Source organism: Rutilus rutilus (genome assembly GCF_951802725.1).
Source record: "Rutilus rutilus genome assembly, chromosome: 12".
Lineage (NCBI taxonomy): Eukaryota > Metazoa > Chordata > Actinopteri > Cypriniformes > Leuciscidae > Rutilus > Rutilus rutilus.
Window position 1 is genome coordinate 28,135,797 of NC_140217.1, and position 19,143 is coordinate 28,154,939.

The 19,143-nt window shown below is 36.3% G+C and overlaps 1 protein-coding gene across 1 annotated transcript in view; it reads right to left on the reverse strand.

Annotated features, from left to right (window-relative positions):
* Positions 1-594: 594 nt before the first annotated feature.
* LOC311301087 (carboxyl-terminal PDZ ligand of neuronal nitric oxide synthase protein-like) overlaps positions 595-19,143 on the reverse strand; it is a 104,554-nt gene continuing 86,005 nt past the window's right edge. The window contains exons 10-12 of the mRNA XM_084425940.1: positions 16,525-16,674; positions 5,812-6,100; positions 595-3,463 (exon numbers count right to left, since the gene is read on the reverse strand). Coding sequence (XP_084282066.1) covers positions 2,902-3,463; positions 5,812-6,100; positions 16,525-16,674 — 1,001 coding nt within the window. The 3' untranslated portion in view covers positions 595-2,901. The remainder of the gene's footprint in view (positions 3,464-5,811; positions 6,101-16,524; positions 16,675-19,143) is intronic.

Below are 19,143 nucleotides of genomic sequence, written 5' to 3' on the forward strand. Positions count from 1 at the left end.
CGATGACACTCAGTTATACATTTCATTACGACCAAATAAAATCTCTAAAGTTGCAAGAAATCTCTCCAAGTTGACAGAGTGTGTAAAACATCGGATTGACCAGTACTTTTCATCTATTAAATTCGGATAAGACTGAGGTATTACTTATTGGACCAAAATCCTGTACACAATCTCTTAGAATACAATTTGCATCTAGAAGGATTTACTGTTACTTCATCCTCTACAGGTAAAGACCTGGGTGTTATATTAGACAGCAACTTGATTTTCGAAAACCATATTTCATGTGTTACAAAAACAACCTTCTTCCACCTCAGAAACATTGCTAAGCTACAGAACGTTACCTGATTCGGATGCAGAAAAGCTAGTTCATGCATTACTAGGTGGATTTAGGGTGATGGCAGCTTCATGGTTAAGAATCAGGCCTGATAAACAAAAGCTTGCATGTTTAGTGGCATGTCTCAAGAGGCACTGCAATCATCATAGTCCTGCTTTATTGCTGTTACAATTATTACAGACCCTGTAAATTCCCTTTGAATTGAAAAACAAGTTGCATAAAATCCATTTCCTGAAAATAACGGCACCCAGACCCAAAATGTGTCATGAATAGACAATTTGTATAATGGGAAATCACTTTAATATATCCAGCTTCTCAAAATACATTTCAGTGCACCGAAAACCTTCATATACATGCGTTTTTCCTTCAACATTCTTTTTCCTTCATTCAAACAAACTGTGACAATGATGTGACCACTTTGATTGAAATTAAAATACAGAAATCATCACAGAAAAATTAGCAATAACATTCCCGCCATGTTAAGTTTCCATCAAGAATCTTCTCAACTCTAAACACCGTCTAAAAAAGCTAAAACATAAGATAAATATCCTTTTATTTCATTCATTCAGCTGTTGTTTTGCCAGCACTTATACATAGAAGTTATAAAGGCGTTTTATAAAATACTTTGACTTCATATCTGATGGCCCAGTAACAGTACAAGTGGTCCATATTAATTCAACTCATCACCTGCAAATGTACACTCTGAATTCTTATTTTAGTGTCCAAACTTGTAGAGTTTTTATGCATGATTGCACATATAGTATGACAACGGTAGTGTAACCAAAACATGTGGTACGGAAATACATTCATAAAGCGCATAGAGATTTATTAATGCTATGATGCCAAAACATACATGACAACTCAAAACTTTCGTTCAGTCTTTCATAATGCATAAAAGCTATTTTATGCCAAGACTTGCATCTTTGAATTGCAATCGACATCTAAGTACATCCGTACATATATATGCAGGCTGGCAGTGTATCTCTATAAATAAGGGGAGCGTAAATAGCGGCATTGTTAGCAACGGAAAAGCCAGAAATCTCTCCAGAGGAGCCATTCGGAGTGATAAAGAACAGGCCTGAGAGAATGTCACGGGAGTCGGGCTGTCTACACAAACAAAGAGGACGAGGATCGAGATTAGTGTCGAGTTATGGCATTCCAGGAAATTTCAGAACCCTTCTGCATACCTTCATGTTGACTGAGCCTCGTTACTGACATTCCTCAAGCCATCAGCACCTTGACGATTATCGCTAAGGTATGATCCTAGACTCTTTATGAGACTTTGAAAGTTGATCTAGAGGTCAGTGTCAAAAACAACACGGAAGCAGTACATACAGTACATACTGCTACCGTTAAGTACATACTGCTTCATGGACTGACCCAAGGCCATGTGATTATGACATTGAGCATAAGGTCAGAGTTGTGGTCATAAAACACAACACTAGCATCTATAAAGTCAAGCTTGTAAAATTGAAATGAAGCAAAAAAAAAACAAACAAAAAAAAAAAACATAAAGACATGAAATGCTGCCCACTTTTACAACAGTAAAAGACAGCTTCAGAGGTATTACAGTAACACTGCAGATTTTTTTTTTTTGTATTTTTGTCTAATTTTCCAGTACAAAATATCAAAAAAACCTTCAAAGAAGATAAATGTACATACTTTTTTAGAGACAAATTTTACAACACTGCATAAGTAAGACTGCACACTATTGTTCAAAAGTTTGCAGTTGGTACGAAGATTTTTTTTTTTTTAAATAAGTCTCTTATGCTCACCAAGGCTGCATTTACTTGATAAAAAAGCAGAAACATTTATCTGAAAATGTTTTTAAATGTAATTTATTCCTGTGATGGCTAAGCTAAATTTTCCAGCTTCATTACTTCAGTCTTATGTGTCATTATAGTGATCCTATAAAAATAATTTGAATATGCTTATTTGGTGCTCAAGAAACCTTTAGTATCATTATCAATGTAGAAAACAGCTGCTTCTTTGATGAATCAAGAACAAGATTCTTTGATGAATCGAAAGTTGAAAAGAACAGCATTTATATGAAATAGAAATCTTTTGTAACATTATAAATGTTTTACCTGTACTGTTTATACTTGTGTGAAAAAATATGTCATGTTGCAGAGAGAAATACAAAATACACTAATATTCAAGTTATAACGGGAAGTCGTCTTAATATCTTCTGCAGTGTTGCTTTTCAAGCAAATTAATTCATCTGTAAATTCTACTGGAATATTTGACTGGAAAAAAAGTCAAGAAATACTTTAAAAGTTTTTGCAGTGTAGTATTGACTTTGGTTTTTGTTAATTGATTCATCATGTGTTTTTTTTTTTAATTACAGGTCCACAAATACTTTAAAATACAATCTTTCAAAGAATTATGCTGCTATGATTACAAAAAAAACCTGTGATTTTCATCATCTGAATAATTATATCTACGAAATAACTAAGTACAATCAGTGGTACTTTGCTATAAAGGCAAAATATGAAATGCAGAATGAAAGCAGTCTAAATGACTGATTCAAGCCACTTTGGCCTCTCTTTTGTCATTGTGGAAGCCTGCTATTCAAATGACAGCAGGTCAGGGTGGGATTCTTCGTTCTCCAAGTTGAGGGTTCGGTAATCCACAGTGCCGTTCCCCAACAGTTCCCCCTCAGAGACGCTGATGCGGCAGCCCCCTTTCCCTGGACACGGGGTGGAAGCCATTCTAGTTTCCGAGTTGGCCAGTTTCTTTGGGTCCAGATTGTCTTTGTGAATGAGATCTGGAACAGAAAGCAGCAGCTGTGACTGATCGACAGCCTCAGAATTTTTCTCATCCGTCACCACAGCTGTGGGCTCGTTTTTTAGTTCTAATCCGGGCCTTTTCTCCATCTGGCTGTCGACACGGTCGCCGGGTTCTGAAGGGTTCTCAAGGCCGGACTCTTCAAGGCTCGCTTCAGACTGAAGCTCAGCTTTATCTTTGGTGATCTTGTCAGGAGAGGAGACGAAGGAGGATTCTGGGGAGGCCACCACGGGGTCAGAGGATATCATCATGTCCTGGGTGGTCTTCAGGGCACGTGGGAGACGCTTTTTACCGGTGGGAGGTGGGGGATCAAGCCGAGGGAAGGAGTCCAGGGACATGTGACTGTGTGAGAGAAGAAAAAAAAAAAAAGCAAAGACACAATGTGATCATGCAAGGCAGAATGACAATGAAAGACTAGAGCAAATATATGGTCTGAATTTCTTCAGTTCTCTTGCATGGTGGTCCAAAATGATACTACTAAAAAAAAAAGAAAGAAAAGATTTGTAAGACTACATCATCTCTCTTACTCGGTCTTACTGTTGAATTCAGAAGATCATTTTTGGGCAGGATAAAAAGATGAGGAGAAGACAATTCATGCTTTGCCTCAAAGTTGACAGCTGACATTATACTCCATGTAAAAGTTTTAATTGCATTTTGCTAATTCTTTTATAATAATTATACATTACCTTTTTAATATAAAATAGAAGGTAAAACACAGTGACAAAACTTTTACTTTAAACATTTTTTTTTGTCTGAAAGAAATAATACTTTTCAAGGATGCATTAAATCAATCAAAAGTTAGTTACATCAATCAAATAAAAGCTGTACTCACTAAAAAGTACTCATTCAAACTTGTAAATGGTAGAGTATAATATATATGTTGATACATTATAAAATTATGTTAAAAAGGTCCATGGATAGGAACATTATATGCAATAATGTCATGGTCTTCTCAAGTCACATGAGATGCTCACAGTCATTTAGTCAAATTCTTGTCTACGTAATTGTGAACTTACCATAAATCTCCCATGATAACTGCACAATTCCCTCAATAATGTCACATGCTATGCAATAATAGCCTTTCTAGAGATAAGAAGCTGGTTTCTTGTAAATGCATCATTTCATTTATTATTTTATGATAGTGGAATTTGCACTTGGTCTGTTGAAGATATGAAAACTGATGAGAATCAAAGTCTATGGGATATTTTTTTATCCGTTTAAACATATTCATCCCTGAGGCACGAATGGTGAAGGATGGCTAACATTAAAAGTAGGCATTTGTTTAAAGCGCTAACTCCAAGTATGAGACCTAGTAATGTCTTTCAACGACTGTCTTAGCAAGCACTACAATCATGATCATAAATGCATTATTTCCATAAAATTTATAAGCAGGTATAATAAAAACGCTGGAAGGAATGTGGATACTAGATGTTGCACAACTGGTAAGATTTCAGCCAATTAAACCAAACCCTTGACAAGTCAAAGTTTGCCTGATGCAACACATACACAATGACTCATAGACACATGTACATTCTCTTGAAGGCTGCTGATAATGATGGTGGACACAGTTGCCTTCATGAAAATACTTTTTTTTTCTCTCTCTCAGAGATGTCAGTCAAATCTCAGCAGTAACCCATGGGGTTCTCGCATAATAACAGTGTTCAAAGACATTTCTCCTGTTTTCGCATTCACTGCTGAAAGGGATGTGAACTGCAATAGAACAATATGATCGGCCATCTGTCACGATGAATGACGGTCTGTAAGGACTGAATGAACTGATCAATATATTAGTGCCATCAATCGATTTAACTGACTAATTAAAGCATACATTTTTCTGTTTTATAAGATTTTTTTTCTCAATTTCTGGAAGAAATGAGTAATTATAGCCATTCAACATATAACAGTAATATTTTTTAACATTTAATAGGCTTTAAAATGTATAACTTTTAATTTAAGTGAACTTAGATGCTAAATCTAAGACAGATGGGCTTTAAAATGTAGATAGGATTGTAGATAGGCTAGATAAATGTAGATAGGCTTTAAAATGTATAACTTTTAATGTAAGTGAACTTAGATGCTGGCCTTGGATGCTGCATTAATTGCATTAAATATTTTAACACGTTAAACTGAACATATTAATAATCGCAGATACTAATACGTTATTTTTGTCAGCCATAATATGTTATATAATATATATATATATATATATATATATATATATATATATATATATATATATATATATATGTGCAAAAGTTGTGTCTTTTGCACAGTACTGTATATATATATATATATATATACACCAAGGGTGCCAATACTTCTGACCAGGACTGCATATACACAGACTTCATAAACACACTTTGGATGGAATACATTCACTCAACATTAGTGGATGAAAGTGTACTGGAACTAGATCAACAATCACCCCATGTTTAGAGGAATATTTTGTTTACTTCCTTTTTTATTTGACATTTGTTAGACAGGACAGTAAAAAGAGAGAATCAGAATGGGACATATCGCAGTCCAGCCTTGAATCCGCTTCTGTAGAAGCACTATGGTGATTAAAATGTCAAAAGCAAGTGCAACGCCTGACAATTTCCAAGCAATTTTATTCTCAGCATGAAGTCAACTGAACATAATGAGCGCATTGAGGTCATTGCCGTTTGCAGCTGTGAGTGTGAAATCTTTACCTGTGTTTTGCTGTATTGTGTCCTATCTCAGTCAGGTTGGACCACACTGGCTCCACGTTCTTATTCACCTCTGTGACTCCGATGTCTCCAAAGCTGTTGGGATCTTTTCGGCGGAGCAAGTCGTTTACCTTCGCGCCCATGGCTTTGCCCAAGTTCAGGGCGTTTTTTAGGTGCTGGCTGCCACCCGTCCTGGATCCTGCCAGGGCAGACGTGTCTGTGGAGCCTGCTGGACGAAAGTTCATCTTCGGCTGTTCCGCAGCATTGCAGTTCTCAAACATGCTTTGGTCCACTAAAGAACAAAACAACAAAAAGGTTTTCAGACAAAGTGAGGCACTGGGGAACTTTACTGTATTTAAATGAACATTTAAAAGTGAGCTGTGTCTTCAGTGGCTTTTGTACAGACTTAAAGGAGAACTCCGGTCAATTTTAACATTGAGCTCATTTTTTTGTACATTTGGAGTGCTGTCAATACAGAGAACAACGACAAAAATCGGTGTTGCCTACACCGAGTTATTCTATTTTTAAAATTTGCACCCTATTGACTTCAATGGGGCAAGTAGTAAGCCTGCTTTTTAGCCTCTTAACATCCTTTAAGTGTCATTACAAGTGCACAGAAAATGTGAGTGATTCCTTCCGAGTGAACACGAGTGGATCTGACTGCAGTAGATGTTAGAGATATTAATAAAAATGAAGTTAATTCAGCCAGCGCTCATACCTTTGTTTACATCCTGTTTTCGGTGGAAGGCCATAGTAATCGATTGTCGAGTTCACGCGCATAGGTTTAGTACCTATGATCACGCGCGTGAACTCGACAATCGATTACTATGGCCTTCCACCGAAAACAGGATGAATTAACTTCATTTTTATTAATATCTCTAACATCTACTGCAGTCAGATCCACTCGTGTTCACTCGGAAGGAATCACTCACATTTTCTGTGCACTTGTAATGACACTTAAAGGATGTTAAGAGGCTAAAAAGCAGGCTTACTACTTGCCCCATTGAAGTCAATAGGGTGCAAATTTTAAAAATAGAATTACTCGGTGTAGGCAACACCGATTTTTGTCGTTGTTCTCTGTATTGACAGCACTCCAAATGTACAAAAAAATGAGCTCAATGTTAAAATTGACCGGAGTTCTCCTTTAAATGCATGACTGTTTAACACTGAAAGCACAACACTGCTAGACAGTGTTCATTTAACCAGTTTGTTCAACATAAACCCAATATTGCTGCAATTAACCTTGTTTAATCCATCAGATTAAATGTAGGGATGCACTTTATTATTATTATTATTATTATTATTTAGAATTATTATTATTATTAATTATCTTGTAATGGCTGATAACTGATAAATAATGATTATTACATTTCTACCCTATTTCACAGATAATCTTTTTCTTTTTAAAGCATACAAAAAAATCATTCTAAATCCTAAAGTGGATTTGGGCATCACCAAAAATTCTCATTTTGAGGTTGGCAAAAAATTACAGTGTAATTCAATTATAAATGAGCATTAGGTGATGGCAAATGGAATATAAATGTAAAAACATGCACAATGAAATATCCAATATATCATCAACAGCAACAGATACCAATTTAAAAAAGAAAACTAATACATTTAAACGACATATTGTGCATTCCTATTTTCATGCAGTGGTGATTAAGCATTTTATACATAAAATGTTGAACAATGGACACAAATTCATGCAAAAAAACAACACAATGACACCAACATAGGCAGAAAATCAAATGTGTCAAGTCACAACATGTCATGTTTCTTACCTCAGAACCATTATTTCATGGTTAGCAATCAAAGTGACAAAGAAAGCATGATTTATTGTTTGCATCTATATAGATATTCTTTAAAAAACTGTATATTAATGCTAAAATATGAAACTACAGTAGTAACTTTGAACTTTTACATCACAATATAAAAAGAAATGAAAATGTACCTTTTACCTAAAAGGCGACCGAAGAGAGGTAGACCGACAGTGTTAAAGATGGAAAGATAGAAACAGCAATTTGCCAACGAAAGTGGCTCTGACATGGCGTTCCATTTCAAATTCAGCTTCAATTTAGGCCATTCAAAGCGGTTTACAATAAAAGCTGTATGGCTCTAATCAAATGTGATTTCAAGAAACTCTTGATGTGGCATAGTTATTTCCAGCTTGTTAAACTCAAACAGTTTCAACACTTGCTCATGGAGGAGTAAGAATTCTCATTAGCTGGTGACAGTCTCTTGTTGACGACAAACACGGGCCACATACGAGACTAGAGAGGCTTTTCTACACAAATATTTGACAAAGGGAAGTTATTTTGATGCTGACAATGTCTTTGCTCTGCAGGCAAGGCAAACAGATGAATGAGGGAAGTTTGTGTGCCAAAACAGCATGTTGTTGTCATGGTAATCAGGGGAAAAAATTGACAAAAAAAAATGTTGTTACCCATTTGTGACGGGTCTGCCTTTCTTTTCCAGGCACACCAGTGGGTACCAAGACGAGTTTAAATAATTCACAGGATTGATCTTAAAGCGTCATCTGAAAGCATTTTACTATGAGGCTTAAACAAGCACAACATGCTGCTATAATGAGCTCTGGAGAGAAATGAGCAGGAGAAAAGTAGCCACTTGTCTGTGGTTTCATGTGATTGTATCACTGCACATATTGATCTGCAGTAGTAATGAAGCCATCTGAAATCCCAGGGACATTATTTACTATGCACTTCAATGGCCGACATGTTATTTCATCTGGTAATGTTACAATACCCAGATTAGTTCAACTATGTTTGTGTAGTATCAGCCACAGGCGGCCCACATTTCCTTCACTGACAGTCTGATGCATATTGCACACAAAACTGGAAAACACGTGAAAATCAAAAGCTTCATTTCAAGCTTCAAAATCATGTTTAAAAAGTCTGTTTTGTGCCATTTCATCCATTTCAGATTTATCTACTCCTAAAAAGCACATAAAACAAAGCAATCCGTGGTTGGTCTTGACTCGTCCTGAGTGTGTAGTTTTTGGACAGAATAAGTGCAAACTGGATAAGGCTTTATGACGTAAAATCAAAAGTATGGGTCTGTGAGACTAGATTTTGAGTGAGAAAGATGTATAGCAAATCATCAGCTTTCAATTTAGAGCGTGACGCAGTGATCATCGGATTTGAACCTTCTCCACAGGGCTGGGCATAATCGTGTAGCTCGAGGCAGCAGTATAAATACCTCAGTTAGGCTCCACCAAAGAGGCAAATGCTAGGAGGGTGTCTGACACGCTGCTATTCTGGGCTGGTTTATGAGCTCCTGATGTGTCCCAGCACGAAACCTCTGGACCCAAGGGTGTCCAGCCCACACACACACACACACACACGCTGCATGGTACAGGGTTCCCACTCTTTTATGACCAATGGATTTCTATGATATATCCAGTCGTTCGAGTTTAGTGCATAATGATTTTTAAAAATCATTTTACAGCAAGGACTGCACTTATAATTTTTAAAAGATAAAACATTTTAGTGTATTCATATTTTCACAATTTTATTTTCTATTTCAAATATGATATTGATATTTATTAGTGCTGTCAAAACTATTAATTGTGATTAAATCGCAACAAATGTAAACATTTGTTTATATAATACATGCGTGTATAATATTATTATATATGGGTTTGTATTATATTATATTATATATGGGTTATATTATATATGGGTTATATTATATATATATATACACACACACACACACATACACATATATATATACATATACATCCATAATTTCACTTAAATGCCAATGAAAATGACCTATTAATTTAAGTGAAATTACTGACCTTAAATATACGAGCTTGATAAAAATTTCAGATGGCACTTAGAGGCTTTTGCATCTGAACTAAATATATATAAATAAATACACACACACAGTAAACAATGACACGCACACACATCAGTATATAAATATAATATATACACACACATATATTATAAACAAAAACTTTTACTGTTAGATGCAATTAATTGATTTGACAGCACTAATTCTGAAGACATATTTCTCAGTTTTCCATTCCAGAGGGAACACTTATGATCAAGACCCCTATATTTATGAACTGTACACAAATAATTAAAAGTGGCCAGATTTTGTATTTCATGATGCACTACATCATGTGGTAAAGAATCAAAAATGAGCTGCTGAACAAAGAGCAAATATATCTAGACACCAAGCCAAACCACTACCATCTCCAACACTTGGAGAATAACAATGAATAAATAAAGCATTTTAACCCATTATCTCCAACTTGTTTGACCTAGCAGGTGTTCAGGTCAGCAGAAGATGGTCCAAACATCAATAATTCATTTGAACCCCCTTTCTAGTATGAATCTTTAAACACAACGGCAGGGGGAAGGGTAAAATAAGTTAGCCCTGGATAACACATGATGAGAGGGTCAAGGTGGAGTAACTCAGAATGCATTTGCTCCATTTGACTCACCATCCCTGTTATCAACTCCATCATTAACACAAACGAGGTGGAGAGCTATAATGGCACAGCGGTCCAGAATAAAACCATCAATCTCAGGACTCCTAAATGAAAAGGGCAGAGAACTCCACAAGTAAACTGCACTGTTAGGACTATCCATTTGCTTTATCTCTGTTGAACAGCACTGCTGGCTGACTAGTCTCCTTGGTACTGTAGATATACTGTAGCGCATTTAAAATGAATAAAACCTCAAAAGAGCAACAAAAGTGGCACCGCCAAAAACCTTGAGGCATGGAAACCCTTCTGGTCAATAGCTATTTGTATGTTAAGTAGCGTATTGGAAGCCACACCAGCACCAGAAAAAAAAGAAAAAAAAAAAGGATTTTTGAAAGATGATAAATCTCAAACTATATCAGAACAGTGTTAAAATTAAGATGAGACCAAAACCGGCACTGAACACATAAAATATAGATCTGAGGATGTTTTTATGACAATGTTCTGCCACTGAAAAAAAAAAAACACTGAACATAATGGGAGACAATGCCCCCATTTTCGTTCGACTTCTCAGATCAATAATTAATCAAAGGCTCTGCCACATCAATGTCGAGCAGGAACATGAATGCAATGCAACTGCAAGTTTATCACCGGTGAAATGAAGGGATTTGGAGCAATAGACTGTGATGCAAGACAATGACAGCTTATCCACTTGATCGACGCTCATGTGTCTTTGAATAAATCATTGGAACCAGATCTGACTAAAGGCGCGTAACAGAGCATTCTGTGAAATATAGCCAATTAATTTGCTTTATTTAAAGGGCAGTTTTAATTTCATGGTGTGTCACCCTTCTAGGGCATGGAGGAGTTCAAATCAACTGAACTGTATTGGAGTTCACTTTATTACATGAAGGATTTTTTTTCCAGTCAAGTGCAGCGACAATCTAAATAGGTCAGTGCCCCGGACTTCACAAATTCACATCTCCTTGAGGACCCTTGCAGGTCTTTTCTTGTAATCCTGAAAGGAAATAGAATGAGAGTTTACGGTCTCTACAATAGATGGAGCTGAACACTTAAAGTACTTTGCCAACTACAGTGCGAGCAGGCTGGCCCGGGCTTGAGCTTCTAATTCAGAAGCACCCGAGTTTCCAACAGCTTCTCTCAGAAGCGGCAGCTGTACTAAAATGAGATGTGATATTGTTATGCAATTTCAATTACGCCGCAGGGAGAAGGATCAATCCGACAGCCGCTCGTTTCCCCGAGCGTGCGAAGATGAGACAGCAATGCTCCAGAGCATCCGTTAAATTACACAGCGATTCGGAGGGTGTTCTCTGCACTTGCTGGTTTTGTGAGCACACGTTTTAGTGGTTATTTCTATTTCTTGAAGCAGCTGCGCTTGCATATGGCATCTGAAGTGCTTTCATTTGTGTGCCAGCGATTCTTGGAAAATGAACCTTGGATTGAACCTCATCTTAACTAGGAAAGTCGATCGACTGCAATATTCACGATAGATGTAGGCCGACGTGTGTTCAATTAGAGATGACTGTTAAAGTGATGCCAATTTGTATAGCCGTTTTTAAAAGCTAAAGAACACCTTGATCCAGTAATTTAACTTGATGCATGTCACTGAACATTCACTGACAATGACTCTCACACTGAATGAACAGTTACACAGTCACGCAGTGGCACTGCAAAAATGACAGAACTCATTGTAAATGGCTTTGAAATGAGTCATATACTTTGAAAACTTGCAGTAAGCTACAGGAGGGACAAGTGATGGTTTATTATTCATGACACCAAAGACTGTGGAATAAATGTTTTTTTCTCAAAAACTAGCAGTGAATAGGATTCAAGGACAAGATCAATGGCAAATTAATTTGAAATAATTAGCAATGATTCCTCAGGCATTAGTATCATAGTAGAGTATGCTCGTGTAAAAATGTTCATGTTTTGAGTGGTTTTCTATAGAGTGGTTAGGGCTTTGTGGGCAGTTCCAAGCAAATTACTTTTCAAATCAGGAGTCCACCGCCAAGGTTCTAGAAATGCGCTTACACATACTTTAAAGTCACAGTGAGTGCGTTTACATGCACGTTCTTAACCCAATTACGCTTAAGTCGACAATGCATGTTATCTTGTAAACACGTTAACCTGTTTTCCTTTATCGGAGTAAGCCCATAAACGGCTTAAGCATAAATTGATCAACACAGCTAGATTTTTGCACCTTACCCTGATTTATCTCGGCATGTAAACACATTAAGCTGCGTTCTGCCGTCTTATTGAAGTGTGCATGTGTGATATGTGACAGGAAAGCGGCCTTACTGCGGATTTAAGCACATCCAGACAGAGCGAGCCTTTCGAGGAAATATATAATCACAAACTCTGACTCTTTCTTGACATAAGAAATGATGCTTTCATCTCATGTAGCTGAATTAGAAGTGTTCAGTGGAAATGCTGCATCTGTAACATGAGAGTATAATATACGAGTTCATAAATTTCCTGCTGACATATTAGAAAACATTTTTATGCTTAAATGCACTACTGGGAAATAACCTGATTTATTAAAGTCTTGTAAACGCAGTTTACTTGCATTGCAGGGCTATAGGTTTACACGTAAACCGGGACAACGGGTTATTTCAAGAACCTGATTTTTGGGAGTGATCAGCATATTGGTGTGCATGTAAACGTGCTCAATGAAAAGGAAGTAGCGACAGATCTTTTCTTTCATATTGTGACATACATTTGAGTGAACGGACTATCAACAACAACAAAAAAACGTAGGGTGGGAACTAACAATTGTTTCATCAATAGGTTGTTGATTGAATGGAGGCAAATAATAAAGCATCAAAATATGTAATGTATAAGCTTAAGTCTTACTGAAAAACTATCAGTTCGGTTTTTGCAAAGTTAACTAACAGACCTAGAAAATTAAAATGTATTGTAGATCAGTTTCATCAAGCATCCATGACATTAATTAGACTACAATCGGCTTTGTCGCTTGTGTGGCCACTCCAAGTGACGAACAACGAGCATTAAAAGGGTTAGTTCACCCAAAAATGAAAACTCTGTCATTAATTACTCACCCTCATGTCGTTCCAAACCCGTAAGACCTTTGTTCATCTTCGGAACACAAATTAAGATATTTTTGATGAAATCCGAGAGCTTTCTGACACGGAAGAGAAGTGTCAGAAGAGTAAGTGGTAATAACATTGCAGTCTATTATTTCATCAGAAAATACCATAATTTGTGTTCCGAAGATGAACGAAGGTCTTATGGGTTTGGAACGACATGAGGGTGAGTAATTAATGACAGAATTTTCATTTTGGGTAAACTAACCCTTTAATACTTCAAATATTTGATTATTTACATACAAATGAAAACTTAAGCTGGGCTATGCAAAAAACTATTAAATATAGACACGACTTCAATGTAATTCTATGGGATTTCTTCACTTATTTTATCGTTCACCTTGCAAAAAATCAAGTGATTGGTAAGAAAAGTAACATCACACTTCTGATCAAAAAGCTGCATGATTTGAGTTATCAATCATGCATGTAACAAAAACTATGTGGGATGAATTATGCACTAATACTACTTATTTTGACTTGCTCAAATCCCCAACTTGCATATAACAAATAACTGTGAAGCTTGTCCCTTAAGCAAACACCACTAATACAAATGTACTGCGTCCTTGAAGGAGGAGAAATCAGAAAAAAGAAAAACACCAGTCTTCTTGTGCTCAGACAACAAGACGTTTCCCTGAGCAGGATTTAGACCACGGCTCACAGCTGGGTCTTGGCCTCCAGACCTGCTGCGAGACAACACGACTGGTCATGAATCCCTCAGAGATGCAGCCAAGAATCTGTGGGAAGATTTTGTTACAAGCCTAAGGGAGATTTAAAGATGGTAAATACTTAATTTTAGTTTTGTGTTAAGAAAAAAGATATGCATAAATGGAGTAAAATACAGACATTTAAGACCAACAATGCTTTCAAAATCCTGTATGTGTGGGAAGACTTGCTTACCACCCTATTATTACCAAGCTAATCGTGTGCACTTGTCTGGCTCTAAATGACACTGAGTACACAGAGAGAGAGAGAGAGAGAGAGAGGGGGGAACGGGAAAATATAAACAGAGAGGTTAAAGAGGCGAGTAGTTTATCAGAGAGGTACAGGTAAGACATTGAAATATCACTTTTTAGAAGTACAGAAGAAAATGAATGCAAGAAAGCAAAACATATGCATAGCAGTCAGACACGACAAGCTCTTCTGAGTATGAAAATAATGAATAAAGTATGTGGGTTGTGAAAATTCTGACACACTAATTGGGGTTCTTGTTGGTAAAGATCTGACCGGTTTAGGCGCCTCGTTACCCTTAGGGTATAATTAGCGTAGCGTCCTCAGTCCACAGTCATTCAATTAAGAGTCTGTTCTGTCGTGCATGCTAAAACAGATGTAGCTGGGTAATTGTCTTCATTCTGAGCACTTCTGATGAAAGGTGGTCTAAGTGGCTGAGCATATCAGTACATACATATCTAATACTGCCCAGAAACAAACCTGCAACTGTACAACTGATGTTATAGATACAATATCACAGGCTAATGTATAAAATTTGTTCTAAAGTTCATTTCATATAGATGTACTGTATCTCTTGTAGTTAAAAACAATGACTTATTTGTGAATATCCAGCAATTGCTTTGTGGACTCTAAAGGAGCGTTAACACGTACAGCGATTCACAATGACAAGGGTTTCCAGGGATGCAACAAAGTTTAGAACTTAATGCAAATGAGCATCAGTGTGATGTGGCAGCTACCAATAGGAGTGAAAATGTTTGACATGATCCGCCTTCTGTGAGCGATTTAACTTTTCTAGATTTGTCACTTGCCATACTGTAAAAAATTATATGATCAATAAGTTATGTCAACATATGTTTTTACATTGCTTTAACTCATCACGATAAGTTAAGACATTTTGAACTTCAATTTAAAAATTATACTAAGTTATACAAGTATTATTGTATTAAGTTATACAAGATTCAACTCGTCTTTTTTTTTTAATTCAGTTTAATGTAATTTAAGTTGAAATTACTTAAACATCCAAGTTGATTGTACTTAATTTAAGGTAGCAACTTTTTTTTTTACAGTGTATGAAGGGATATAAAATTAAGGGATATAATAATGTTAAATTTGTTAATTTATAAATAAAACACTTAAATATTATTCAATATAATATTAAATTGTATTATTACTAATAATTTGTATAGTTTATAATATATACTAATAATAATAATAATAATAATCAACATTATTATAATAATATAATAATAATAATAATTATAATAATATTAAATATTATTACTATATATATATATATATATATATATATATATATATATATATATATAATTATTCATTGTTAATTGATCGTTAAAAATGATCCGTCTTATTCATATTATGCATGATGCACTGTTGCAATTGTACATAGAATGTCAACTTTTAGTAGCAAAAAACTGAGTCTTTGTCAAATTAGAGTGAATCTTATATTCCCAAGCAATATATCTAACTTGTGATCAAAAGTTATGGTCAGTTGCACAGCCCAGCAACAACACTGAAGTGTTTGGAAGTAGGGGCGGCCATTATGACCAACAATACTGCCACTAGAATCGCTGACTGCGTGAATGTCCCATTAGAGGAGATACAAGAATCTGACATCTAACGTGTGTCCCTAAACTTCAAAATGGAGACAACATTATTTACTATGCTTTGGGACCGTTTCCTCTTCAATACATCACATAAAAGGTAACAAACAAAACAGCCACCAAATGGGTAAAGTCGCCCTGGTGTCCCAGAATTATCAGCAGTACAAACAGCATAAGGTGGTTTGACAATTTTGACATTGATTGACTTGAACCGTTTAAGCAGAGCATCAAGCAGTGTTTTTCGAAGACGTGTGCACAAAATCACATTAAACAGCAATTTCGTCCTCCAAGCAGTCAGAGGGGGCATGTTTGTTCAGGACATTGAGCAGACGCAGGCTGCTCTCGTCCTGCGGTCCCCAGCTTTCATCACTATCATCTGTGTTTGACTCGTACTCGGAAGCAATTCCCGACTCGCGGAATTTTAGCAGCTCAAGGCTACCCAGAAGCTCGTCCCGTGATGAGGGCGAGACGCCTTGGGATGACGTGTCGGGGCTCTCATCCTGTTGGGGTGGTCCAGGGAGAAAGCGGAAACACTCAAACTTGATCAAGCACTGGTCCCTACCTATTGGACTGCACAGCGGCAGGGAGAGCGGCGTCCCGTCGTTGAGCGGAGGTAGGATGGCGTCCTCTGGTCTCGGGGTGGTGGGGTCGCATAGGACTGGGGGCACGTTAGCACGGAAGGTGATTTCAAGGAGACTGTCTTGAGAGCCCACTGTTGAGAGAGAGAGAGAGGGAGAGCTTGAGGGCATTTTCACACTTGGTTCGTTTCAAGAGCCTGAGAGCGCTTCACATGAATTTTAAACTAAAGCTCCAAAGCAACTTTAAAGCAAACTGAAAAGTAAAAAGAAAAAAGATGGGAAAATACAATAAATACATAAATAAAAATAAGTAAAATACTACTGTGCAAAAGTTTGGGGGCAGTAAGTATTCATCAAGTACACATTAAATTGATCAAAAGTGACAGTAAAAACATTTATATTGTTACAAAAAATATATATTTTAAATCTATGCTGCTCTTTTGAACTTTCTACTAACCAAAGAATCCTGAGAAAAATGTATCACGATTTGCACCGTAAAAAAATATTTTTAATATAACAGCTCAACTGTTTGCAACTGTGATAAGACGTTATATGTTTCTTGAGCAGCAAATCAGCATATTAGAATAATTTCAGAAGGATGTGAGTAATGATGACGAAAATTCAGCTTTACAATCACAGGAATGAATTACATTTTAAAATATATTAAGAGTTATTTTAATAATATTTTTTTGAAAATACTGTTTTTAAAGTTTTTTTTGATCAAACAAATTCAGCTTTGGTGAGCTTAAGAAATTTCTTTTTTAAAACATTACAAAAAAATCTTACCAACCCCAAACTTTTGAACTTTTCAAAATGGACTAGTCAGTGGTCTGCCTGAACCCTGTCTAGTTGTCTAGTTCTTAAAGAATCCCTGTATGAACAGGCTGGTTTTAGAGTGTTTACATCAGACACACGTTCTTACACTCCGACAGAATGAGCTAAAACGTAGTTGACAGTGAGTTGCTGACTGACCAACTAGATAACTAATCAATATGGCATTCTTAGGGTTACAATTTTAAATGAACTACTTCAGAGTTGCTGAAACTACTTTCAAAGAATATTCCCTAAATCTGGTGTTCAGTCTTTCCATTTGATCCTCTCTATGGATGTCAATGTCATCTGCCTTCCCTCATATTAAATAACACTTCATAAATGTCAGTTCTGCACCACTTTATTTCCCCATTTACTCCATCAGGTTAATAACGGTGCTCTTACCCCAGCAACGCATCCTCACTTGCCCTCTCTGAATATATCTGATGCGTTTCAGCAGCTCTCCTTCACTCTCTTTGTCTTTTCACTCAGACCCTCCCATCTGTTCCTCTTCTCTCTCCCAATCACATTTAATGTCCGTTGGCTTTTTAACTTCTCTCCTATCATCGCATGCACATTCCCCACAGGGGTTAATTTCAGGCTTATTTTAAAGCAGTTCATTTGAGGACATTCTCATATAGACCAGCAGAACCTTGAGATGTGCTGTTTTTAACATTAGCTTGCATGATAAAGAGCTCCCATCCTTTTCTGTCCCAAGCATCATACTTAAAGGAGTAGTTCACTTTCAAATAACAATTTCCTGATAATTAACTCACCCCCATGTCATCCAAAATGTCCATGTCTTTCTTTCCTCAGTTGAAAAGAAATTAAGGTTTTTGAGGAAAACATTCCAGGATTTTTCTCCATATAATATATTTCAATGGTGAATAAGAATAAGAAATAAGAAATAAGAAAGGTGACCTTTCCAACATGGTGACGTAATGTGTGGCGCATCTCAGAGATGGTACAAGACGGGCATTTGTGGTTAAAAAGTATATAATTTAAAACATTTTTTAGAAAATGACTGATCGTTTTGCTAGATAAGAGCCTTATTTCTCGGCTGGGATCGTGTCGAGACTTTGAGGCTGCATTGAGACTGACATTTGAACCTTCAAACTGTTGGTTGCCATTGAAGTCCATTATATGGAGAAAAATCCTGTAATGTTTTCCTCAAAAACCTTAATTTCTTTTCGACTGAAGAAAGAAAGACATGGACATCTTGAATGACATGGGGGTGAGTAAATTATCAGGAAATTGTTATTTGAACGTGAACTAATCCTTTAAGGTCACCCTTTAAGAGATGGCTATAAACAACAAATCTTCAAATCTCTTCTCACATCCTCTTTAATTATTACACCATACACTGCTCTGAAGTGAAGGTTAGAAGTGAACAGTCTATATTTTTTAATATTTTTTGCATGTTGGGATAGTGTGAAGATTTTCTTTTACTAGTTTATGCATCAGATTCTTGGCAATAGCCTATATCCGACGCCTATCAATTATTTGCAGGTGTGCTAGGCTAATTGTTTATTGCTAGCATGAAGATAAAGAAATTACAACAGAAAAACAATACTGCTCTATTCTACGCATGAATGTATTGTACAGCCTGAGACTGTGAGAATAAAAATTATTAGTGAATTGTTGCATGATAACCTCTTTCTACTTTCTTTCTACTCTAAAAAAAAACCCCTGACTATAAATAAATATTTCCATACCAAAATGTGTTCAATATTTAATGCATTTGGTGTCTTTTAATCTATAACAAACTATCTAATAAAGATGTTTTAATGAAA